At 40.8% G+C, this 20,089-nt stretch overlaps 1 protein-coding gene across 2 annotated transcripts in view; it reads left to right on the plus strand.

The window, feature by feature from the left end:
- LOC124855318 (protein unc-79 homolog) overlaps positions 1-20,089 on the plus strand; it is a 63,505-nt gene that overhangs the window by 8,946 nt on the left and 34,470 nt on the right. For both annotated transcript variants that reach the window (XM_047345071.1, XM_047345072.1), the window contains exons 7-20: positions 3,822-3,951; positions 4,078-4,142; positions 5,252-5,340; positions 5,697-5,737; positions 9,871-9,899; positions 11,913-12,142; positions 12,284-12,455; positions 12,543-12,773; positions 12,857-13,047; positions 14,117-14,240; positions 14,808-14,948; positions 15,359-15,574; positions 17,912-18,139; positions 18,437-18,578. In XM_047345071.1, coding sequence (XP_047201027.1) covers positions 3,822-3,951; positions 4,078-4,142; positions 5,252-5,340; positions 5,697-5,737; positions 9,871-9,899; positions 11,913-12,142; positions 12,284-12,455; positions 12,543-12,773; positions 12,857-13,047; positions 14,117-14,240; positions 14,808-14,948; positions 15,359-15,574; positions 17,912-18,139; positions 18,437-18,578 — 2,029 coding nt within the window. The remainder of the gene's footprint in view (positions 1-3,821; positions 3,952-4,077; positions 4,143-5,251; positions 5,341-5,696; positions 5,738-9,870; positions 9,900-11,912; positions 12,143-12,283; positions 12,456-12,542; positions 12,774-12,856; positions 13,048-14,116; positions 14,241-14,807; positions 14,949-15,358; positions 15,575-17,911; positions 18,140-18,436; positions 18,579-20,089) is intronic.

The following is a 20,089-nucleotide window of genomic DNA, read 5'->3' on the forward strand; positions in this document are numbered from 1 at the left end:
GATGATCATTTGGTATAACGATCTGTCTGTCTGAGAACATAAAGTCAGCTAGTTAGCACATAACCTATTAACATAGCTTAGCAAAAAGACAATAGGCTGAAAAACTGAGATATTCAGGAAATGCACCGTGCAATTTGCGGTTGCTATTGGTTTGCAGACCTGAATCTGCGCAGGCTTCTAATTCTTAAACTGGATGCAAAGGCAGATCTGCTCCAAAATTCACTCTCCCAACCAAACAACATCAGGCCTAATTCATTTGGTTTTCCATTAGTGCCCAGAATATGTTTATGTGTTTATGTAAGGTGTATATGTAGTGTGCTTATGTAATGTAACGTGTTTATGTACCACGTGTTTTGTGTCGCGTCTATGTGCTGCGTATATGTGTCGTGTCTAATGTGAAATGCTGACCTAAAGCAATTTTAAAAGAAGACCTGTGCTCACGGCATAAAGACGCAGTATTCAGACACATTACATAGAGACGCGACACACAGATGTGGTACATAGACACGTTACATTACATGAGCACACTACATATACATCTTACACAAACACATGATCATATTTTTGACACTAATTGAACCCAAAAGAAAAGTTGATGGTAATATTGAGAGAAAAAAGTGACATTGCATCTTTTCACTGTCTTACTGTTTTATAAATATTTATTGATTTAAAAACAGAGCTGCATGGAAGTACATTTAGTATCACTTTTGCCTTGCAATAGGAAGGTCCTAGGTTTTAATCAGATTCTGCATGGGCTCTCTCTGGGTACTCCTACTTAATAATAATATCATGTATCAACATATATTTTCCATCTTCTTCATGAAGACCATTGTTGAGCTTCAGACTTCACCATACATCAAAACTACTTATGTATCTTTTACCAGTCAGTTTTAGCAATTAGAGTCCATTTCATAAATAAATAAAAAAGCTTATTTTTTTCTACTTATATACACAAATTGGTAGATTTACAGTGCATGAATAAATATCGAAATCTTGTGAAAAAACAATAAAACATGAAATTTTGAAGGGATTTCAACTTCAGGGGTTGAAAACAAAGTTAAAAATAAAATTCTAATTGCAAGAGTAGTGTATTTAAAAAAAATATATTTTTTGACGTCAATCAATCACGAAAACACAGACTGCTGTAGGAAATTTAAAGGGCATGAAGGCTTTAATGGCTTTAATAAATAATGAGAAATAAATAAATAATAAAAAAATACACCATTTCCAATCAACACAGCCAATGTTATGTCAATAGAAAAAAAATCACAAAGCAATGTCAAGGTAGAAGGGAGGGTTAATGAAAGGCATTTTTTTCCCATCACTTCCGCATCCATTTTGACTGTGAGCACCTGCTCATTCAAAAGCATGTTTAAATTGCTCTGATTGGCTGGGGTTGATGGGTTGGATTGCTCCTGCGTGCTTTTAGTGCAAACTGCTTTGTGAATCCAGGACAGAAATGTATCAAATAGCAGGAAAAAATAAGAATATTACACTTTTTTATGAATTCATGTTTCAGTTTGTCAAACCTCAACAAAAATAAATGATAATGTTTATTACAATAAAACCCAGTTTGTTTTTGTTCATTTGGGGTTGCTTGCTTCTATACTAAGAAATTTGGTACAATTAATTTGCAGAAAACATGGTGTTAGCTTCTGTTCTTACATTGACTCTCATCAGAAGAGCAAATAAATTAATTTGTGGGATTTCTGAAAAAACAAAATCTAATCTGTAAATGTTTGGGTGATTCCAATCCTAACAGGCTAAACAGCACCATAAGCCAAATTCAGTTTTGTCGGAGACATCCCTTTGGAGGCACAGAGATGTTTTTGCACTTAAAAATTTCAGTCAGATATTTAAACATGAGAAAATAAAAGTTAAAGCTTCTCGTTGCAAAAAAACAAGCCAAAGCTAGGGTCCATGAATACTGCTTGTGCTCAAACAGTGCTCAATGACTGTGGGATTGAAGGATAATCTGAGAAATCTTTGGGCTTTTTAAATAGTCAAGAAAGCCAAGATCTCTGCTGATCTGAGGCTCCACATCATTAATGCTGAATAAAGATGCTGCTGTTTTAAAAGATTACATCCAAATGAGAGGAGGATCTGTAATTACTGTTTTTGTTGATATTTTTTAAAATCACATTTCCCTATATTTTTTACTGTGCGTCTATTATTTTTAAATGAAAACAATTTCTTCATGTTTGCCTAAAGTATAAACATACAGGTCCTGCTCAAAAAATTAGCATATTGTGATAAAGTTCATTATTTTCCATAATGTCGTGATGAAAATTTAACATTCATATATTTTAGATTCATTGCACACTAACTGAAATATTTCAGGTCTTTTATTGTCTTAATACGGATGATTTTGGCATACAGCTCATGAAAACCCAAAATTCCTATCTCACAAAATTAGCATATTTCATCCGACCAATAAAAGAAAAGTGTTTTTAATACAAAAAACGTCAACCTTCAAATAATCATGTACAGTTATGCACTCAATACTTGGTCGGGAATCCTTTTGCAGAAATGACTGCTTCAATGCGGCGTGGCATGGAGGCAATCAGCCTGTGGCACTGCTGAGGTCTTATGGAGGCCCAGGATGCTTCGATAGCGGCCTTTAGCTCATCCAGAGTGTTGGGTCTTGAGTCTCTCAACGTTCTCTTCACAATATCCCACAGATTCTCTATGGGGTTCAGGTCAGGAGAGTTGGCAGGCCAATTGAGCACAGTGATACCATGGTCAGTAAACCATTTACCAGTGGTTTTGGCTCTGTGAGCAGGTGCCAGGTCGTGCTGAAAAACGAAATCTTCATCTCCATAAAGCTTTTCAGCAGATGGAAGCATGAAGTGCTCCAAAATCTCCTGATAGCTAGCTGCATTGACCCTGCCCTTGATAAAACACAGTGGACCAACACCAGCAGCTGACACGGCACCCAGACCATCACTGACTGTGGGTACTTGACACTGGACTTCTGGCATTTTGGCATTTCCTTCTCCCCAGTCTTCCTCCAGACTCTGGCACCTTGATTTCCGAATGACATGCAGAATTTGCTTTCATCCGAAAAAAGTACTTTGGACCACTGAGCAACAGTCCAGTGCTGCTTCTCTGTAGCCCAGGTCTGGGGAATGCGGCACCTGTAGCCCATTTCCTGCACACGCCTGGGCACGGTGGCTCTGGATGTTTCTACTCCAGACTCAGTCCACTGCTTCCGCAGGTCCCCCAAGGTCTGGAATCGGCCCTTCTCCACAATCTTCCTCAGGGTCCGGTCACCTCTTCTCGTTGTGCAGCGTTTTCTGCCACACTTTTTCCTTCCCACAGACTTCCCACTGAGGTGCCTTGATACAGCACTCTGGGAACAGCCTATTCGTCCAGAAATGTCTTTCTGTGTCTTACCCTCTTGCTTGAGGGTGTCAATAGTGGCCTTCTGGACAGCAGTCAGGTCAGCAGTCTTACCCATGATTGGGGTTTTGAGTGATGAACCAGGCTGGGAGTTTTAAAGGCCTCAGGAATATTTTGCAGGTGTTTAGAGTTAACTCGTTGATTCAGATGATTAGGTTCATAGCTCGTTTAGAGACCCTTTTAATGATATGCTAATTTTGTGAGATAGGAATTTTGGGTTTTCATGAGCTGTATGCCAAAATCATCCGTATTAAGACAATAAAAGACCTGAAATATTTCTGTTAGTGTGCAATGAATCTAAAATATATGAATGTTAAATTTTCATCATGACATTATGGAAAATAATGAACTTTATCACAATATGCTAATTTTTTGGGAAGGACCTGTATATCCTTTTTTGTGTACATTTCATGTTTCAGGACCTGCTTTATGTCATATGTTATGGCCCATCCCAAGTAAAACCTCCAGCTGTGCAAATGCTCTTTCACTACTGGCCCAACCTGAAGCCGCCAGGAGCCATCAGTGAATACAGAGGGCTGCAGTACACAGGTTAGATTCCCTGGATGCCAAATTTGCTGTTTTAGATGTGAGCGAATTGATTGAGTATTTAACAAGCAATGTTCTTCCCCTTTAAATGTTCTCTTTCTTGTGTTTGTCCACCACTTATTTGTTCAGCCTGGAATCCCATCCACTGTCAACACATCGAATGCCACAATGCCATTAATAAACCTGCTGTCAAGGTAGGTGGAATAAAAACAAATCCATCATAGAAGCCCACATCTCAGCATTTAACATAGTAGGTTAGCTCCTGCGTTTTCAGGGTATATTTTCTCCTTTTGTTGGCCTCGCAGTAGATACATGAACAGTGATGCAGTGCTATCAGTTTTATCATGTCCTGCCTGCCTTTACTCAACTGTGTTCAAAACTGACAAATAGAGTTGGACCAGGGAGCACGTACGGGGGCCGGATTTCAATTACCAGTAGCAGGAAGGCGTTATGGGGGAGGGGGGCTTTAATTGGAAGCGGTGACCCCGTGCAGCCCTCGAGGACAGGGTGGCATCAAGCGAGCACAGTAAATTACAGTGCACCATCTGAACATTGAGGCCAGGAGCATTTAGCACAGGCCCAGGCACAGCATATGCACACAGCCATTGATATTGAGTTTAAAGGAGGAGATAAAGGTGTCATGGTGTTTTATAAAAGGCGCCACGATTGGTCTGGATGTGGGGAAATTTCAGAGCATCAGAAGGAGAAATGTCAATGTTTGTTTAGGGGAATATGTTTTTTATGCTGTTTGCATTGTCTATCTGTGTATGTTTTATCATTTGTATAGATCTATGAAAGTATTACAATTTAAAATATTTAAATGAGGCTGCACAATATCAGGAAAAATACTGTGATAACAATAATGATTATGATTAATCCACATTTTCCTGAGTCTTTCCTTACTTTTCCTTCATTGCATTTGTCCAGCCTCTCTTTGTGAGCTTTAACATCTACACCACTCAAAATATACATCATATTTGGGCATCGGGATCAGTGAAAGTCTATCAAATGGGCCAAAATATTAATGGCATAAAGAATTTGCATGCATGACTCTTAAGCATAATAAATAATCAAATATTTCATCCAAGGAGTCTTTTGCGATCGCAGTATTATATGCATTGATACTGAAAAGATGACTTTGTTTGGATATATTTTACAACTCTGTATTTAAACATTTTATATAAATTTACCCCGTTAAAAACAACAGAAATTTTAAATGTCAGCATGAATAAATTCTCTGCATATCAGGTTGTTCTTACTAATGGAAATCCATGTAGTCACCACAGTTGTGTTACTTTCACAGATGTGCATAGACCCTACCCTCTCCGTAGCACTGGGAGACAAGCCACCACCTCTTTATTTATGCCAGGAGTGCAGCCAGAGGATTGCTGGGTATGCATCTGCTTCATCTCTCTTCTCCAAACCAAATGCACCATCATTGGAAACTCACATATCCTGTTGCCCGCCTCATTGTTCCTGTCTCCAATGCAGTCCAAACACAAAGCCATGGTTATGTAATTCCCCTGTGCCACTAATGAGATCATCATCAGAAAAATGTACATGCGCTTGTTTCTCATTTCTCCAGAATGTGGTGATTATAATTATATGGCTTTGTAGTGTTTTGGAGGATGTTTAGTGGTGCTTATGGTGTCGAGAAACAGAATTTGTTGTGTTTAATGGTGCAACCCTTTGTGCAGCATTTCACTGCTGAATCATGGAACATTTTGTTATTTCTATGACCTTTCCAGAGATCATCCTGAATGGCTTGTTGATGTCCTACTGCCACAAGGTGAGCATATACAGCTGACAAACAGTTTAAAGTGGATTATTCATGCATATCAAAGGTTTTCCTTACAAAGAGACAGAGTGCAGAGAGGGATATATGGTGATAAAGCCTTTACACATGACTGTCTCAACCAGTTTCCTGGATTGTTGATTCACTTGAGATTTTTTGATTTCTGGTTGTTTTTTGGGCTTTCAGGTCTACAGTGCTGTGAAAAAGTATTTACCCACTCACAGATTTCTTCTGTTTTTTGTTTCTGTTTTTGTTACACAAATTTAAATATTAGACAAAGAGTAACTAAAAAATACAGTTTTCAAATGATTAATTTTTTAAAGAGAAAAAAGTCTATCCAAACCAACCTTAAACTATGTGAAAGGTAATTCCCAATGTTCTAAAATCACAAATTAACTATGATTAACAACATGTTTTGGTTCAGTTACATTAAGTACAACCAGGTCTGATTTATGCTACACCTGTAGATCCAATAAATTACAGAACCTACAGTACAGACCAAAGGTTTGGACACAACATCTCATTCAAAGAGTTGTCTTTATTTTCATGACTATGAATATTGTAGCTTCACACTGAAGGCTTCAAAACTATGAATTAACACATGTGGATTTATATACTGAACAAAAAAGTGTGAAACAACTGAAAATATGTCTTATATTCTAGGTTCTTCAAAGTAGCCATCTTTTGCTTTGATTACTGCTCCACACACTCTTGGTATTCTGTTGATGAGTTTCAAGAGGTAGTCACCTGAAATGGTTTTCACTTCACAGGTGTGCCCTGTCAGGTTTAATAAGTGGAATTTCAAGCCTTATAAATGGGGTTGGGACCATCAGTTGTGTTGTGCAGGAGGTGGATACAGTACACAGCTGATAGTCCTACTGAATAGACTATTAGAATTTGTATTATGGCAAGAAAAAAGCAGCTAAGTAAAGAAAAACGAGTGGCCATCATTACTTTAAGAAATGAAGGTCAGTCAGTCCGAACAATTGGGAAAACTTTGAAAGTGTCCCCAAGTGCAGTCGCAAAAACCATCAAGCGCTACAAAGAAACTGGCTCACATGAGGACCGCCCCAGGAAAGGAAGACCAAGAGTCACCTCTGCTGCGGACGATAAGTTCATCCGAGTCACCAGCCTCAGAAATCGCAGGTTAACAGCAGCTCAGATTAGAGAACAGGTCAATGCCACACAGAGTTCTAGCAGCAAACACACCTCTAGAACAACTGTTAAGAGGAGACTGTGTGAATCAGGCCTTCGTGGTAAAATAGCTGCTAGGAAACCACTGCTGAGGACAGGCAACAAGCAGAAGAGACTTGTTTGGGCTAAAGAACACAAGGAATGGACATTAGACCAGCGGAAACCTGTGCTTTGGTCTGATGAGTCCAAGTTTGAGATCTTTGGTTCCAACCACCGTGTCTTTGTGCGGCGCAGAAGAGGTGAACAGATGGACTCTACATGCCTGGTTCCCACCGTGAAGCATGGAGGAGGAGGTGTGATGGTGTGGGGGTGCTTTGCTGGTGACACTGTTGGGGATTTATTCAAAACTGAAGGCATACTGAACCAGCATGGCTACCACAGCATCTTGCAGCGGCATGCTATTCCATCCGGTTTGCGTTTAGTTGGAACATCATTTATTTTTCAACAGGACAATGACCCCAAACACACCACCAGGCTGTGTAAGGGCTATTTGACCAAGAAGGAGAGTGATGGGGTGCTGCGCCAGATGACCTGGCCTCCACAGTCACCGGACCTGAACCCAATCGAGATGGTTTGGGGTGAGCTGGACCACAGAGTGAAGTCAAAAGGGCCAACAAGGGCTAAGCATCTCTGGGAACTCCTTCAAGACTGGTGGAAAACCATTTCAGGTGACTACCTCTTGAAGCTCATCAACAGAATGCCAAGAGTGTGTGGAGCAGTAATCAAAGCAAAAGGTGGCTACTTTGAAGAACCTAGAATATAAGACGTATTTTCAGTTGTTTCACTATTTTTTGTTCAGTATATAATTCCACATGTGTTAATTCATAGTTTTGATGCCTTCAGTGTGAAGCTACAATATTCATAGTCATGAAAATAAAGACAACTCTTTGAATGAGAAGGTGTGTCTAAACTTTTGGTGTGTACAGTATCTGACAGCATGAAGCAGGTAACAAATCAGAAAGTCATTGACATTGATAAGTCTGGACAGGGTTGAAAAGCAGCTATCAACAAATAAATAAAAGATGAAATAGAGGTGAACTGCTTCAGTAGTGGACAGCCAAGTGACTCTCTCCACTCCATGGAAAGGTACCAAGCAACAAAACATTGCTGACCAAAAACAGCACAAAGGCAGATCTCACATTTGCCAAAAAACATCACCATGATCCCTAAGACTCTTTTAGAGACAAAAGATGAACATTTTGTTAAATGTGCATCCTTGTATTTAGTGTAAAACAGCATTACAGAAAAGGAAGTAATACCAACAGGCATGGTGGTAATGTGATGGTCCATGGCTGCTTTGCTCAGGATCTGGATGACATGGTGGAACCATGAATTCTTCTCTCTACCAGAAAATCCGGAAGGAGAACATTCAGCCATCAGCTGGTGACCTTAAGCACAAACTCACTAGGATTCTGCTGCAGGACAATGATCCGATGAATGTGCACCTCTGAATGGATAAAAGAGGAAATAAAAAAAAAAGCAAGGTTTTCTGAGAGGACTAGTCAAATCAAAGAGATGCTGTGGCAAGACTTTAAACAGAGCATATTTTAAACCTGCCCAGAGTGGCTGAATTCAAACAATTCTGCAAAGAAGAGTGGGCCAAAATATCCTCCACAGCGATGTGAAACATCCTTGCCAGTTAGAAGGAACACTTGATGGCAGCTATTTAAGCAAATTTAAGCGTGGCTCAACCAGTTATTAGGTTACTTTAGGAAGGTTTGGATAGTTGTTTTCTGTTTATAATCACAAGGAAATTATTATTAAAAAATGCTTTTTGTGTGCACTCAGGGTATCTTTGTCTGATACTAAACTTTGTTGATGATCTAGACGAAACCTGTAAGAGGTCAAAAACTTTCTTACTGTTTTATGAAATAAAAATACTTTATTAAAGTTCCTCAGTTAAAATATTATTTGTCAGGATCCTAGTCCTACTTCTTTAGCACAACATTAAACATGCTGTGAATCTAAACCACACATAATCCTAATGAATATCTCTAATAACTGGGCTGGCTCATTATTACAGTTCCTTTGTAGTGTGTTCTGCAGAACGTTAGGCATTAAAAGGAAAACGTAATATTGCTGAACGATCCTGATGCCTGGAGGACTCATCTGACACTATGATGGCTCTTAGCCATGGAGTGAAAACCAGTGCAATGTTAATATTAATGCTGATACTGAAGTTTTATAGTCATCAACATTTAGTCATACCATTGAACTTTCTTGATGATGTATAAAACATATGCTGAAGTAATGTTTCCTTATAAATAACATGTAAATAGTGTAAAATTACAAAGAAACCCACATATTTGTCCTATATGCACTTCCTGTTTAAGGTTCATTCAGAACATTTAACTTTGTCTGATATTTGTAGGAAGCCTGTTAGTTTCTGATATAATAAGCACCGCACACAACCAGATGATGTAAGATATAAAAGGTTATACAAGATGTGATCAAATGTGGAATATTTAATTATGACAACCTCATCACTGAGAATTTCCTAATGTGAAATGTCTGATTTTTCTGATGAGTGACATTGCCTCTGTTTAGTTTAGGATGTATTTAGTCGCTCATGTGTTGAAAAGGTCACCCTGTAATATGTACTTATATCCCACCAAAACAGCTCACAGAATTTAACAGGCCTTTTGATATAAAATATGTTGCACTAATGGAGCAAATGATTAGTTTTACTTTTTAAGAGGAGCTGTTTTTATATTTTAACCCTTTAGATTTCCCAGCATGCAGTGTTGCATTGAGAGAAAGGTAGCTTGATGTCTCATCACTGAAAAACAGAGGCACTGTAAAAGTATGTTTGCATCTATCAGTTGTGTTTTTAATGTTTAGAAAGTGATACGTGCTTATCCTAAAATCCAGTCATGGATTGGGAGCTTTTGTGTTTTCTAATTGTTCTTCATCATTTTTCATTTTGTTTGCAGCAGAGATATCTGCCATTTGTCAAAAGAAGGTAAGCTGTTATTTACTTTGCAGCATTAATGCATGTACTCTTTATAATCACTGTGATCTATGTAAATACAGCTCTCTGTACTTCATCTCATGCATGTTCATGGAGTTAAAACCATATATTTATATACACTGTATAAAAGAAAAGTTTTTTTTAATTTTCTTCAGTGTCAGAGGTTTACATACATTAGGATGACTGTGCCTTTAAGGAATTTGGAAAAGCCCAGATGATGATGTCATAGCTTTGTGAGCTTCTGATAGGTTAATTTACAATATTTGAGGTGAATGGAGGCACCTGTGGATGTATTTTAAGACAACATCTCAAGCACACTGCTTCCTTGTGTGACATCATGAGAAAATAAAAAAGAAATCAGCCAAGATGTCAGGGAGATATTTGTGGACCTCCGTATGTCTGGTTCAAGCTTACAATTTCTTACGTTTGTCTGTTCAAATGAATAAATGCAAGTATAAATACCCTGGGAATGTCCAGCCATCAAACCATTCAGGAAGGAGATTGCTTCTGTGTCTGAAAGAAAATTTGTTTTGGTGCAAAAAGTGTAAATCAATCCCAGAACAAAAGCAAAAGAACTTGTAAAGATACTAGCTGAAGGTGGTAAAAGGGCATCATTATCCACATGAAAACGAGCCTCGTACTGACATGTACTGAAAGGCCACTCAGCAAGGAAGAAGCCATTGCTCCAGAAGCAACATCAAAGCCAGATAACAGTTTACAAATGTTTGTAGAGATGTCTTGTGGTTTGATGAAACTGAAATTGAAGTGTTTGACCATCACTACATTTGGAGAAAAGGGGAAAGCTTGAAAGGCTGAGAACATCATCCCAACTGTGATGTACGGGGTGGCAGCATCATGTTGTAAGGGGACCTGTATATGATCCTTTGAATCTGAAGATTAAATCTCTAAACAAATGTCCCCTATTGTTGCACATAGAAAATGGGAACAGTTTTGGTAATCCTTGCTGATCTAAAACAGGTATTTTTTCATCCAATTTAATGTCAGACAGTGAGAGAGATAAAAGGTTTTGTGTCTTTTTATGCAGTGTATATCTGTTTTCAACTGGGATGGGATAAATTAACATTTGCAGTCCTTTTCTGATATTAACTGATAAAAATGCTTTTATGAATCAATTAAATTGATTTAACTGATTTTTTTTCAACAGCCTTAAAAGGGCGTTTTCTTAAATAAATGATTTTTTGTGGTTCTCATCATTTATTCTTAACTCGGAACTGTCTTCTCTGTTTGAGTCTGGTCTAAGAAGCAGCTTAACCCCAGCCACCTCATTTCAAACGCAGCTGCTGCTACTGGGGCGTGATGTTTGTTTGCTCTTGCTGAATGCACTGCCCCAGGCTAAGTGCTCCTTGCTGGTTTCCAGGGAGACTCTGGTCTCAGGTATTCCTACCAGGCCTGTGTTGTCCTTGGAAACAGCTGGGCTTCACTCTGGTTTGTTCAGCAGTTTATAATTCACAACCTTCCCTGATCAGCGGGTTTTGGCCCACTCACTCTGAGGAATTAGATTTACACCTACGTTGTCATTATTAACGAGGACTCTACTTTTCATCCAAGAATCTACCTAAAAATACACCATGAAGCCTGAAATGGAGCTTGCTGTTTCATATTTTGTTCTTTAACGCCGAATATAACTGTTCTCCATCACATGAAAGATGTGTAAATTTGACAGGCAGCAGTGTGTTCCTCTAATGGCACAAGATTAGAGGGTGATCTGATTACCATGGGTTTCTTTTTATTTTTAGAAACCTTAGACGTGTGGACACATAAAGCCTGTTTCTGTCGCAGATGTTTACAGATGTACACCTCTGCTCAAAATTCACGTCAGAGTAGTGAGCTGCTTTAAAAACAGAGGACATGCATATTTTTAGATGTTTGTAATCTGACTTGTGGGTTGATTTTCGGCGATTGCTTACATCAGAAATAAACCGCCTTCACCTCATCCTCCTCTTCCTCCTCCCACTCCTCGTTTCTCGGCTTCACATCCTGCAGAACTGCAGCTCTCATGTCAGGAGGGCCGTGGTCACCTGCTTCTCAGCCGGTTGCTGCGAGCGCCATGGCAACAGGCCCGTCCGCTACTGCAAGCGTTGCCATGTCAACCACCACAGCAGCGAGGTGGGGGCTGCGGCGGAGACCCATCTTTACCAGACCTCGCCACCTCCCATCAACACACGGGAGTGCGGAGCGGAGGAGCTGGTCTGCACGGTGGAAGCTGTCATTAGGTACAAACACAGTGTTGCTGTGATTCTGTAACATGAATATGTGGCAAACAATCATGATGAAAAATTCATGTCCATTCTGCAGAGATGTATTTGCCTCCCTCATCTCCTTCCTCTGTCCTTCCTCTCTTTAAATTCATTCAGCCTTCTGAAGGAGGCAGAAATCTATGCAGAACAGCGTGAGTTTGAGCTAAACAGGCGTCGTCAGATGGGCCTGTCTGCCTCCCACCACTCTCTGGACAACATTGAGTTTGACAACAAGGAGGACGACCAGCACGACCAGCGCCTCCTTAGTCAGTTCGGCATCTGGTTTCTGGTGTGTGTCAGTAGCACGGGGAAGGCTGATCATAATTGATTCGTGGCACGCTTTACTTGTTCTGACTGGTTTTGCTTGTGCGTGCAGGTGAGTTTATGTACGCCCAATGAGAACACGCCCACGGAGAGCCTGGCGCGGCTGGTCAGCATGGTCTTCCAGTGGTTTCACTCAACTGCCTACATGATGGACGATGAAGTGGGAAGCCTGGTGGAGAAGCTGAAGCCACAGTTTGTCACAAAATGGCTGAAGACGGTGTGTGAAGTACGCTTTGATGTCATGGTCATGTGTCTGCTGCCTAAACCTGTGGAGTTCGCCAGGGTAAGGTTAACACTCAGCTATGCAGACATAATCCAGGTTTTCTTCAGCACCTTGCATTTTTTAGCCAGTGTCTTCTCCTACAGGTGGGAGGTTACTGGGATAAGTCATGTAGCACGGTGACACAGCTGAAGGAGGGTCTCAACCGGATCCTGTGTCTGATACCTTACAATGTCATCAGTCAACCACTGTGGGAGTGTTTTATGCCGGAGTGGCTTGAGGCCATCCGCACCGAGGTGCCTGACAACCAGCTGAAAGAGTTCAGGGAGGTGCTCAGGTACAAGCTTGTTTTTAAAGTGGTTGGGTCCAAACCTTGTGCCACATGGGCCACAACTGTCAAGCTGAAGGTGCCATAAACAATTATGTAAAATGAAAAAGGAAAATGATTTTTATTGTAAAATGTTATTTTTATCTGCTCCACAATAAATTAAATCTGGAAGATGCTATTAAAAGGTAAGAAAATATTATTGTAGATTCAAGACATAACACGCGGAGGCAGTTCTGCCACCAAACACACCCCATCCTCAGCCAAACGCACAAATACTTCCCCTATGAACCTCACTCTGTAAAAAACTGTAACTCTGTATTAGACAGGATATCAAACTGTTGACAGATCAATTCACATTTGCCCATGTGAAACGAAGAAACTCATTAAGTATGCAACCCACCCATAGTACCCCTATAGATCTTGTGCTGTACCCTAAGCCATGCTGCCCTGGGTGGTGAGCCACATCACCTAAAAACTGTCAATTCTTGTTTGTCTTATTAAAAAAGAGTCATTACAATTTCAATATCTTGGTGTTGAAAATTTGCTTCAGTCTTTTCTCAGCATCAAGAACAAGATATGGGTCAACATTTGCTGTATTCAGCCAAGTGTACTTCTTATAGTTTGTTTTGGAGATTTTATGTTTTTTTTTTTATCTTACGGGGGACTGGCACCTATCTCCAGCGGTCTACGGGCGAAAGGCGGCGTACACTCTGGATTTAGGACCTTCTCGTTGCATAACAATCACTTCACCGCGCAGCCCAAGATGGCACCCTGATTTAAAAAAAAACAAAACATTTATGCTTCAGATTTTTGAAACTAATAGTAAAATAATATATTTTATTACTGAAACTGATTAGATTTTGTATTCATTTAGTTGCCTTTTAACAAACAACGTTTTATCAGTCATTATCACTTTCTGCAGCTTATTAAATAATATTTTAAAACGATGGTGAAAACAGGAGGATGCAGAAAAGTGCAGATGGAAGAACATGAATGAACATCAATGCCTGTCTGTATCTGCTGGTGTTTCTCTATTAACATGTACCTGATCTTCTGTTCTGTGCTCCTCTGCCTGCAGCAAGATGTTTGATATTGAGCTGTGCCCCCTGCCTTTCTCCATGGAGGAGATGTTTGGTTTCATCAGCTGCAGATTCTCCGGCTACCCAGCGTCAGTGCAAGAGCAAGCTCTTCTGTGGCTGCACGTAAGTGTGCACAAACTCACAGATAACACACACAGAGCTGTGTTCTGCTCACCCCCTGCAGCTCCGTCCACAGCGAGTGTGAATTGAACAGGTTGTAACCGGGCTTGAGAGTCCAGTCAGGGGGCCCTGCTGAATGTGGATCTGGGTCACAGACTGAGACTGAAAGAGGCAGCAGGGATTTGGGCTTTCATCTCATATGCACTCACAGCTTGCTGCCTGCTATACGTGGAACAGTTTCATGATTTCTGTCTCAGATTTTATCAAGAGATTACTTATTTTTCCTTTCAGAAACTGGGTCAAAATCACATCAGAGAGAGCAGCTGTGCAATACACTTCATTTAAACGACCAGTCTCAAATTTCTGAGACATACTGTATCCTAACACTGTTTGCAAATTATAATTCTGCAGACAGCAGCAGTGAAAAGTAAACAAAATAAATTGTTTTTAAAAATATGTTTCGGGAATCCCATTTTCTTTAAAGCAACTAGATCCCAAATGTGTTTCGTCTGTCCACTTGAGGTTTGCAGGTATTAAACCCACTGGTTTCTGTGTTCTGTTGGGACCAAGGTGCTGTCAGAGCTGGACATTGTGGTGCCTCTCCAGCTGCTGATCGGGATGTTCTCTGATGGAGTGAACTCGTTGAAGGAACTGGCCAATCAGAGAAAGACTCGTGGTTCTGATCTGTCAGGCAACACAGGAGCGCGCCGGGTGAGTAGGACCACAAAAGCTCAAAGTACTGCTCAAAGATAACAAAAATGAGCTCACTTGAATTTCTGCTTCTTTCCATTCAGTTTGTGTCACAAAACCTTCAAAATCCATATTAGGTGTCATATGTTTGGTCAGAAGTCTGCTCCAAGGATGTCCACATTTATTGTCTTCAGTTGTGTATTTTTATCACTGGGATGAGCTGTCTGTTGCCATGGTAACCACTACTTTCTAAAAATAGACATCTTAGAAGTTTTAATTGAAATTGGCTGTGATGTGGGATCATGTCTAAATCTTACTGCTGGACAGCTCTGCGTTTGTGCAGTTCAGGATTAAAGAAATGTAAAAACAAAGACTGCTGAGACATCGATGTGAAACATTTGTCTATCTGATGGGGCTCTGTCTTGTTTTAGGTGAGTGTGGTGTCCGACCCAGGACGCCGCGGGCAGCACAACACCCTCAGCCCGTTCCCCAGCCCCTTCAGGAGCCCGTTCCGCAGCCCCCTGCGCTGCAGCCCCTTTAAAAACCTGGGTCACGCCACCGGCAACTGTGCCTTGGACCTGGACTGCGATGACGACGACATGAACCTCGGCTGTTTCATCCTCATGTTTGACCTCATCTTAAAGCAGGTGATACATCCAAAGCTTGATTTATTCTTGTATATTTATTTGTATGACTGATAAAACACTCCAGTGTAAACCCTGTTATACTGCAGCATGTGACTTATACAGTTGAAACAGGATATTTTCACTGTAAATATTTGGGAAACATAGATAATGATGTATTGGCTTTCTACAATTCAAACAGGTTGATTCACAACATTTGAGTTAAACTGAGGCCAACCTGATGATATTTTAACAGTGGTTCCCTGTGCGCTATCATGGAAAAATTAAAATAGATCAGCCAACATATCAGGAAGAGAACGTTGGACCTCCACAAGTCTAGCTCATTCTTGGGCACTATTCCCAGATGCCTGAAGGTGCCACATTCATCTGTTCAGAAAAATTTATGCAAGCAAAAACATCATGGGAATGTTTGGCCAACATGCTGTTCATGTAGATGGACATTAAAATGTCAATCAGTCAGTCATTTTCTACCACTTATTCCATAGTGGGTCATGGGGGAGCTGGTGCCTATCTCCAGCAGTCTATGGGCAAGAGGCAGGGCACACCCTGGACAGGTCACCAGTCCATTGCAGGGCAACACACAAACAACCATGGACACACTCATTCATACCCCTAAGGGCAATTTATAGTGACCAATTAACCTAACAGGCATGTTTTTGGACTGTGGCAGGAAACCGGAGTACCCGGTGAGAACCCACGCATGCACGGGAGAACATGCAAACTCCATGCAGAAAAAGCACCGGCTGGGAATTGAACCCAGGACCTTCTTGCTGCAAGGCAACAGTGCTACCAACTGCACCACCGTGCAGCCCACATTAAAATGTTTTGTTGTGAAATGAATGGATCAACCCCAGAACAAAAGCAAAAGACTTTATTAAAATGCTGGCGGAAACTTGTAAAAGAGTGTTATTATCCACAAGAAAACGGGTCCTAGGCTGAAATAACGTTATTCCGAAGTAACATAAAGAAGCCAAATTGCAGTTTGCAACTGTCCTCTAAGATAAAGATAGTACGGGGTTGGCACCATGTGTTAGAAAGTGGGTCTTGAAGTGAGACCCAAATGCAGACAGGCAGGCAAGAGCAGCATGGTGAGTAAACAAAATGTAATAAAAAAAACTTACAAAACAGGCCTGAAGAGGAACGTGGGCAAAAACAGGTTTGGAGAGGCAGGAAAGATGGCCTGGAGTGAAATGAACAGAAACAGTTAAAGACATAGACAGGCTTGATGTAGAAAAACAGTAGAAACCAGCTAGGAGCTAACAGAACAAAATATATAGTAAACGGCAAAGTTGGAACAGGGAGACTGATTGGCACAGAGCGGGTGGTCCAAATGAATCTGATTTCAAGATGACTGACAGGGAATGGAAACCAAAACATGAATGAGTTGAACAAAGATACCAGGAAACTATCTAACCAAAGGAAAATCTTACAGATATGAAACCACAAAAATGCACAATGAACAGCAATAAGATGTTTGTAATTAACAAGAATAAGTAAAAATCTAAACCTAAGGGATAAAGTATAATGAGAAACAATAACGATCGGAGGAAAAACCCAAAACAAAACTGAAACTTCTGCAAATCATGACACCATCCTCTTTTGTGGGTTTTATGCTGCAGGAGGAACAAGTGCACTCCACTAAATAGATGGTACCATGAGGTCAGAACATTATAAGGAATCATTAAATGACATCTCAAATCATTATCCAGTCAGATAAAGCTTTGGCACAACTGGGTCTTCCAAATGACAATGGTCCTAAACATGCCACTAAAGTAGTTACAAAGTGCCTTAAGGACAACAAAGTCAATGCTTTTAGGGTCCGTAAGAAACTCCTGATCTCAGTCTAATTGAAAATCTGTGGACAGAGCTGAAAGATTGTGTGTGAGCAAGGCAGTCTAGAAACCTGAACCAGTTCCACCAGTTCTCTCAGGAAGAATGGGCCTAAATTACAGCAAATGGTTGTGAGAAGCTGACGGAGTGATGGACAAAATATCTGACCGAAGTCATAAAGTTTAAAAATAATTCTACCAAATGCTAAAGAAAGGTATGTAAACTGAAGAAAATTCACAAAATAAGTCTGTCCTTCTTATATAATTCTGGCATTCAGCAAATAGAAATGATGGGATAGTGACCTGAACCAGGAAAATAGAGACAGTGAGGAAAAAAAAAAGGTATGCATTGTTTTAATCCACTTTAAACATCTAGTTATATTTGAAAGCAATAGCTTAAACCACACAGACACAATTCAGTGCCAGTGCGGCCCACAGGTGGGGTCTTGAAATCTGTGTCGTGCTCCACTTTCTGTCCTGTTATATGGCTGTTTCCCCCATGCTGTCGCAGATGGAGCTCCAGGACGACGGTGTGATGCTGGGTCTAGACAGCAGCCTGGGGAAGGATATTGTCAGCATCATCAACAACGTCTTTCAGGCCCCGTGGGGGGGCTCCCACACCTGCCAGAAGGATGAGAAAGCCCTCGAGTGTAGCCTCTGCCAATCCAGCATCCTGTGCTACCAGCTGGGCTGTGAGCTTCTGGAGAGGCTGACCCCCCGGGAGGAGATACGCCTGGTGGTGAGACACGCATAAATTAACCTTGCTTTATGGAGGCATTGCTTTATATTAAACCCCTGCAGGCTCCTGGTCTCAAGCATAACTACCTAATATACCACTATCTAGCTGGTAGGACCTTTGTCAGATTATACAAAAACATAAGAACGTCTATCCGCTTCTCCACTGAGTAACATTTCCCTGAAAAGGACCTGGGTGTGTGAAGATCAGCCATACTACAAAAATAAATGTCTTGGCACGGTTCCCTCAGACTGATTTATCACACAGGAGAGAACAATGAAATATATGCTGTCTCTGTAGGAGCCCACGGATTGTTTGGAGGACACCTTGATCCCTTTTCAACCTGACTTCTCCCTTGGGACGGAAATGGGAAGTGAGGAAGGAGAAAACCCAAGTGAGCCTAACAATGATAACCCCAGCAATCATTCTCCTGAGAATCCAGGTCCGGATCAGTTTCACCCATGATAAAATAGAAACACTGTGTGATTATTTAAATTACTGCATGTTTGATGCCTTTATTTGTCACACATAAACGTTTCAGACCATTAAACTAATTTCCATATTCGACAAAGACAACCTGAGTAAATACAAAATTCCTTTTTTCAAGTTATGATTTCATTTATTGAGGGAAAGAGCTATCCAACCCTATGAGGAACAGCAGTTGCACCCTTATTAAATCATGAAGTGTGATTTAGCAAATTTATTTTGGTTCAGTTTCTTCAGCCACATCTAGGACTACTTACTGCTTGACCAGTAGAGCAAAGAAATACCTTAACCTGAATCTGTCTGACAACATGAAGGAGATTAAAAGATCTCATAAAATAAAATGTCATGTCCTGATCTGAAGAAATTCAAGAACAGATGAGAAACAAAGTCACAGACATCAGTCTGGAAAGTGTTACAGAGTCATTTTTAAGGTTTTAGGACTACAGTGAACCGCAATGAGAACCTTTTTCCACACATAGAGAAATCATTGAAGAGTGCTTAGACTTCCTAGGCCGACATGCCAAAGATACTCAGAGCAGATTATCGATCCATCCAGGAGGTCACAAAAGAACACAGAACAACACAGAATGTGTAATTAACTATATTAACTTCTGTGTGGATAACACCATCTCCACCAGAATTGTGAGATGCTTCCACAATAATAATCCCTGGATCACCAATGACCTGAATGACCTGCTTAACAAGTAAAAAACTAGTTTTCAGAGAATTGTTGAGGAGTATACAGAAGCAACTTAAAGTCAAGATAAACATGGAGGTGTACAAGAAGAAGCTGGAGAGCAAGCTCCTGCAAAACAATATCAGAGATGTGTGGTCAGGGATGAAGAAGATCACAGGCTTCAAGCAGAAGGACAATCGGACCGATGGATGTCTGGACAGAACCAATGAACTGAATACCTTCTTCAATAAGTTCAGTTCAGAAACAAGCTCAGCATCGTTCTCTCCCGCTTACAGCCAATCAGACATCCCACCCTCCTTTGACCCACAGTTTTCACGCCTCGAATGTTTTATCTTCCACCTCAGCCATGGACCCTTCTGCTTCTACATGTTTACCTTCAACCCAATCAGAAGATGCTGATGCTCCCTTTGCCACCCCCTTCCACCTGTGTGTCTCAAGAGGTCAGGTGAAGACGCAACTGGAGAGACTGAACTGGAATAAGGCTGCAGGTCCAGATCATGTCAGCCCTAGAGTCCTGAAGGCCTGTGCAGAGCAGCTCTGTGGGATTCTGCAGCATCTCTTCAATCTTAGCCTGGCCCAGAAGAAGGTTCCAGTGTTGTGGAAGACCTCCTGTCTTGTTCCGGTACCAAAAGAAAAGTCACCCATCAGTCATTAAGGACTGATGGGTGACTGACATCCCACATCATGAAGGTCCTAGAGAAACTCCTGTTGGCCCACCTGAGTAAGCAAACAATAAACCACCAAATCCCCTTCAGTTTGCTTATCGCTGT

Source organism: Girardinichthys multiradiatus, chromosome 19, assembly GCF_021462225.1.
Source record: "Girardinichthys multiradiatus isolate DD_20200921_A chromosome 19, DD_fGirMul_XY1, whole genome shotgun sequence".
NCBI lineage: Eukaryota > Metazoa > Chordata > Actinopteri > Cyprinodontiformes > Goodeidae > Girardinichthys > Girardinichthys multiradiatus.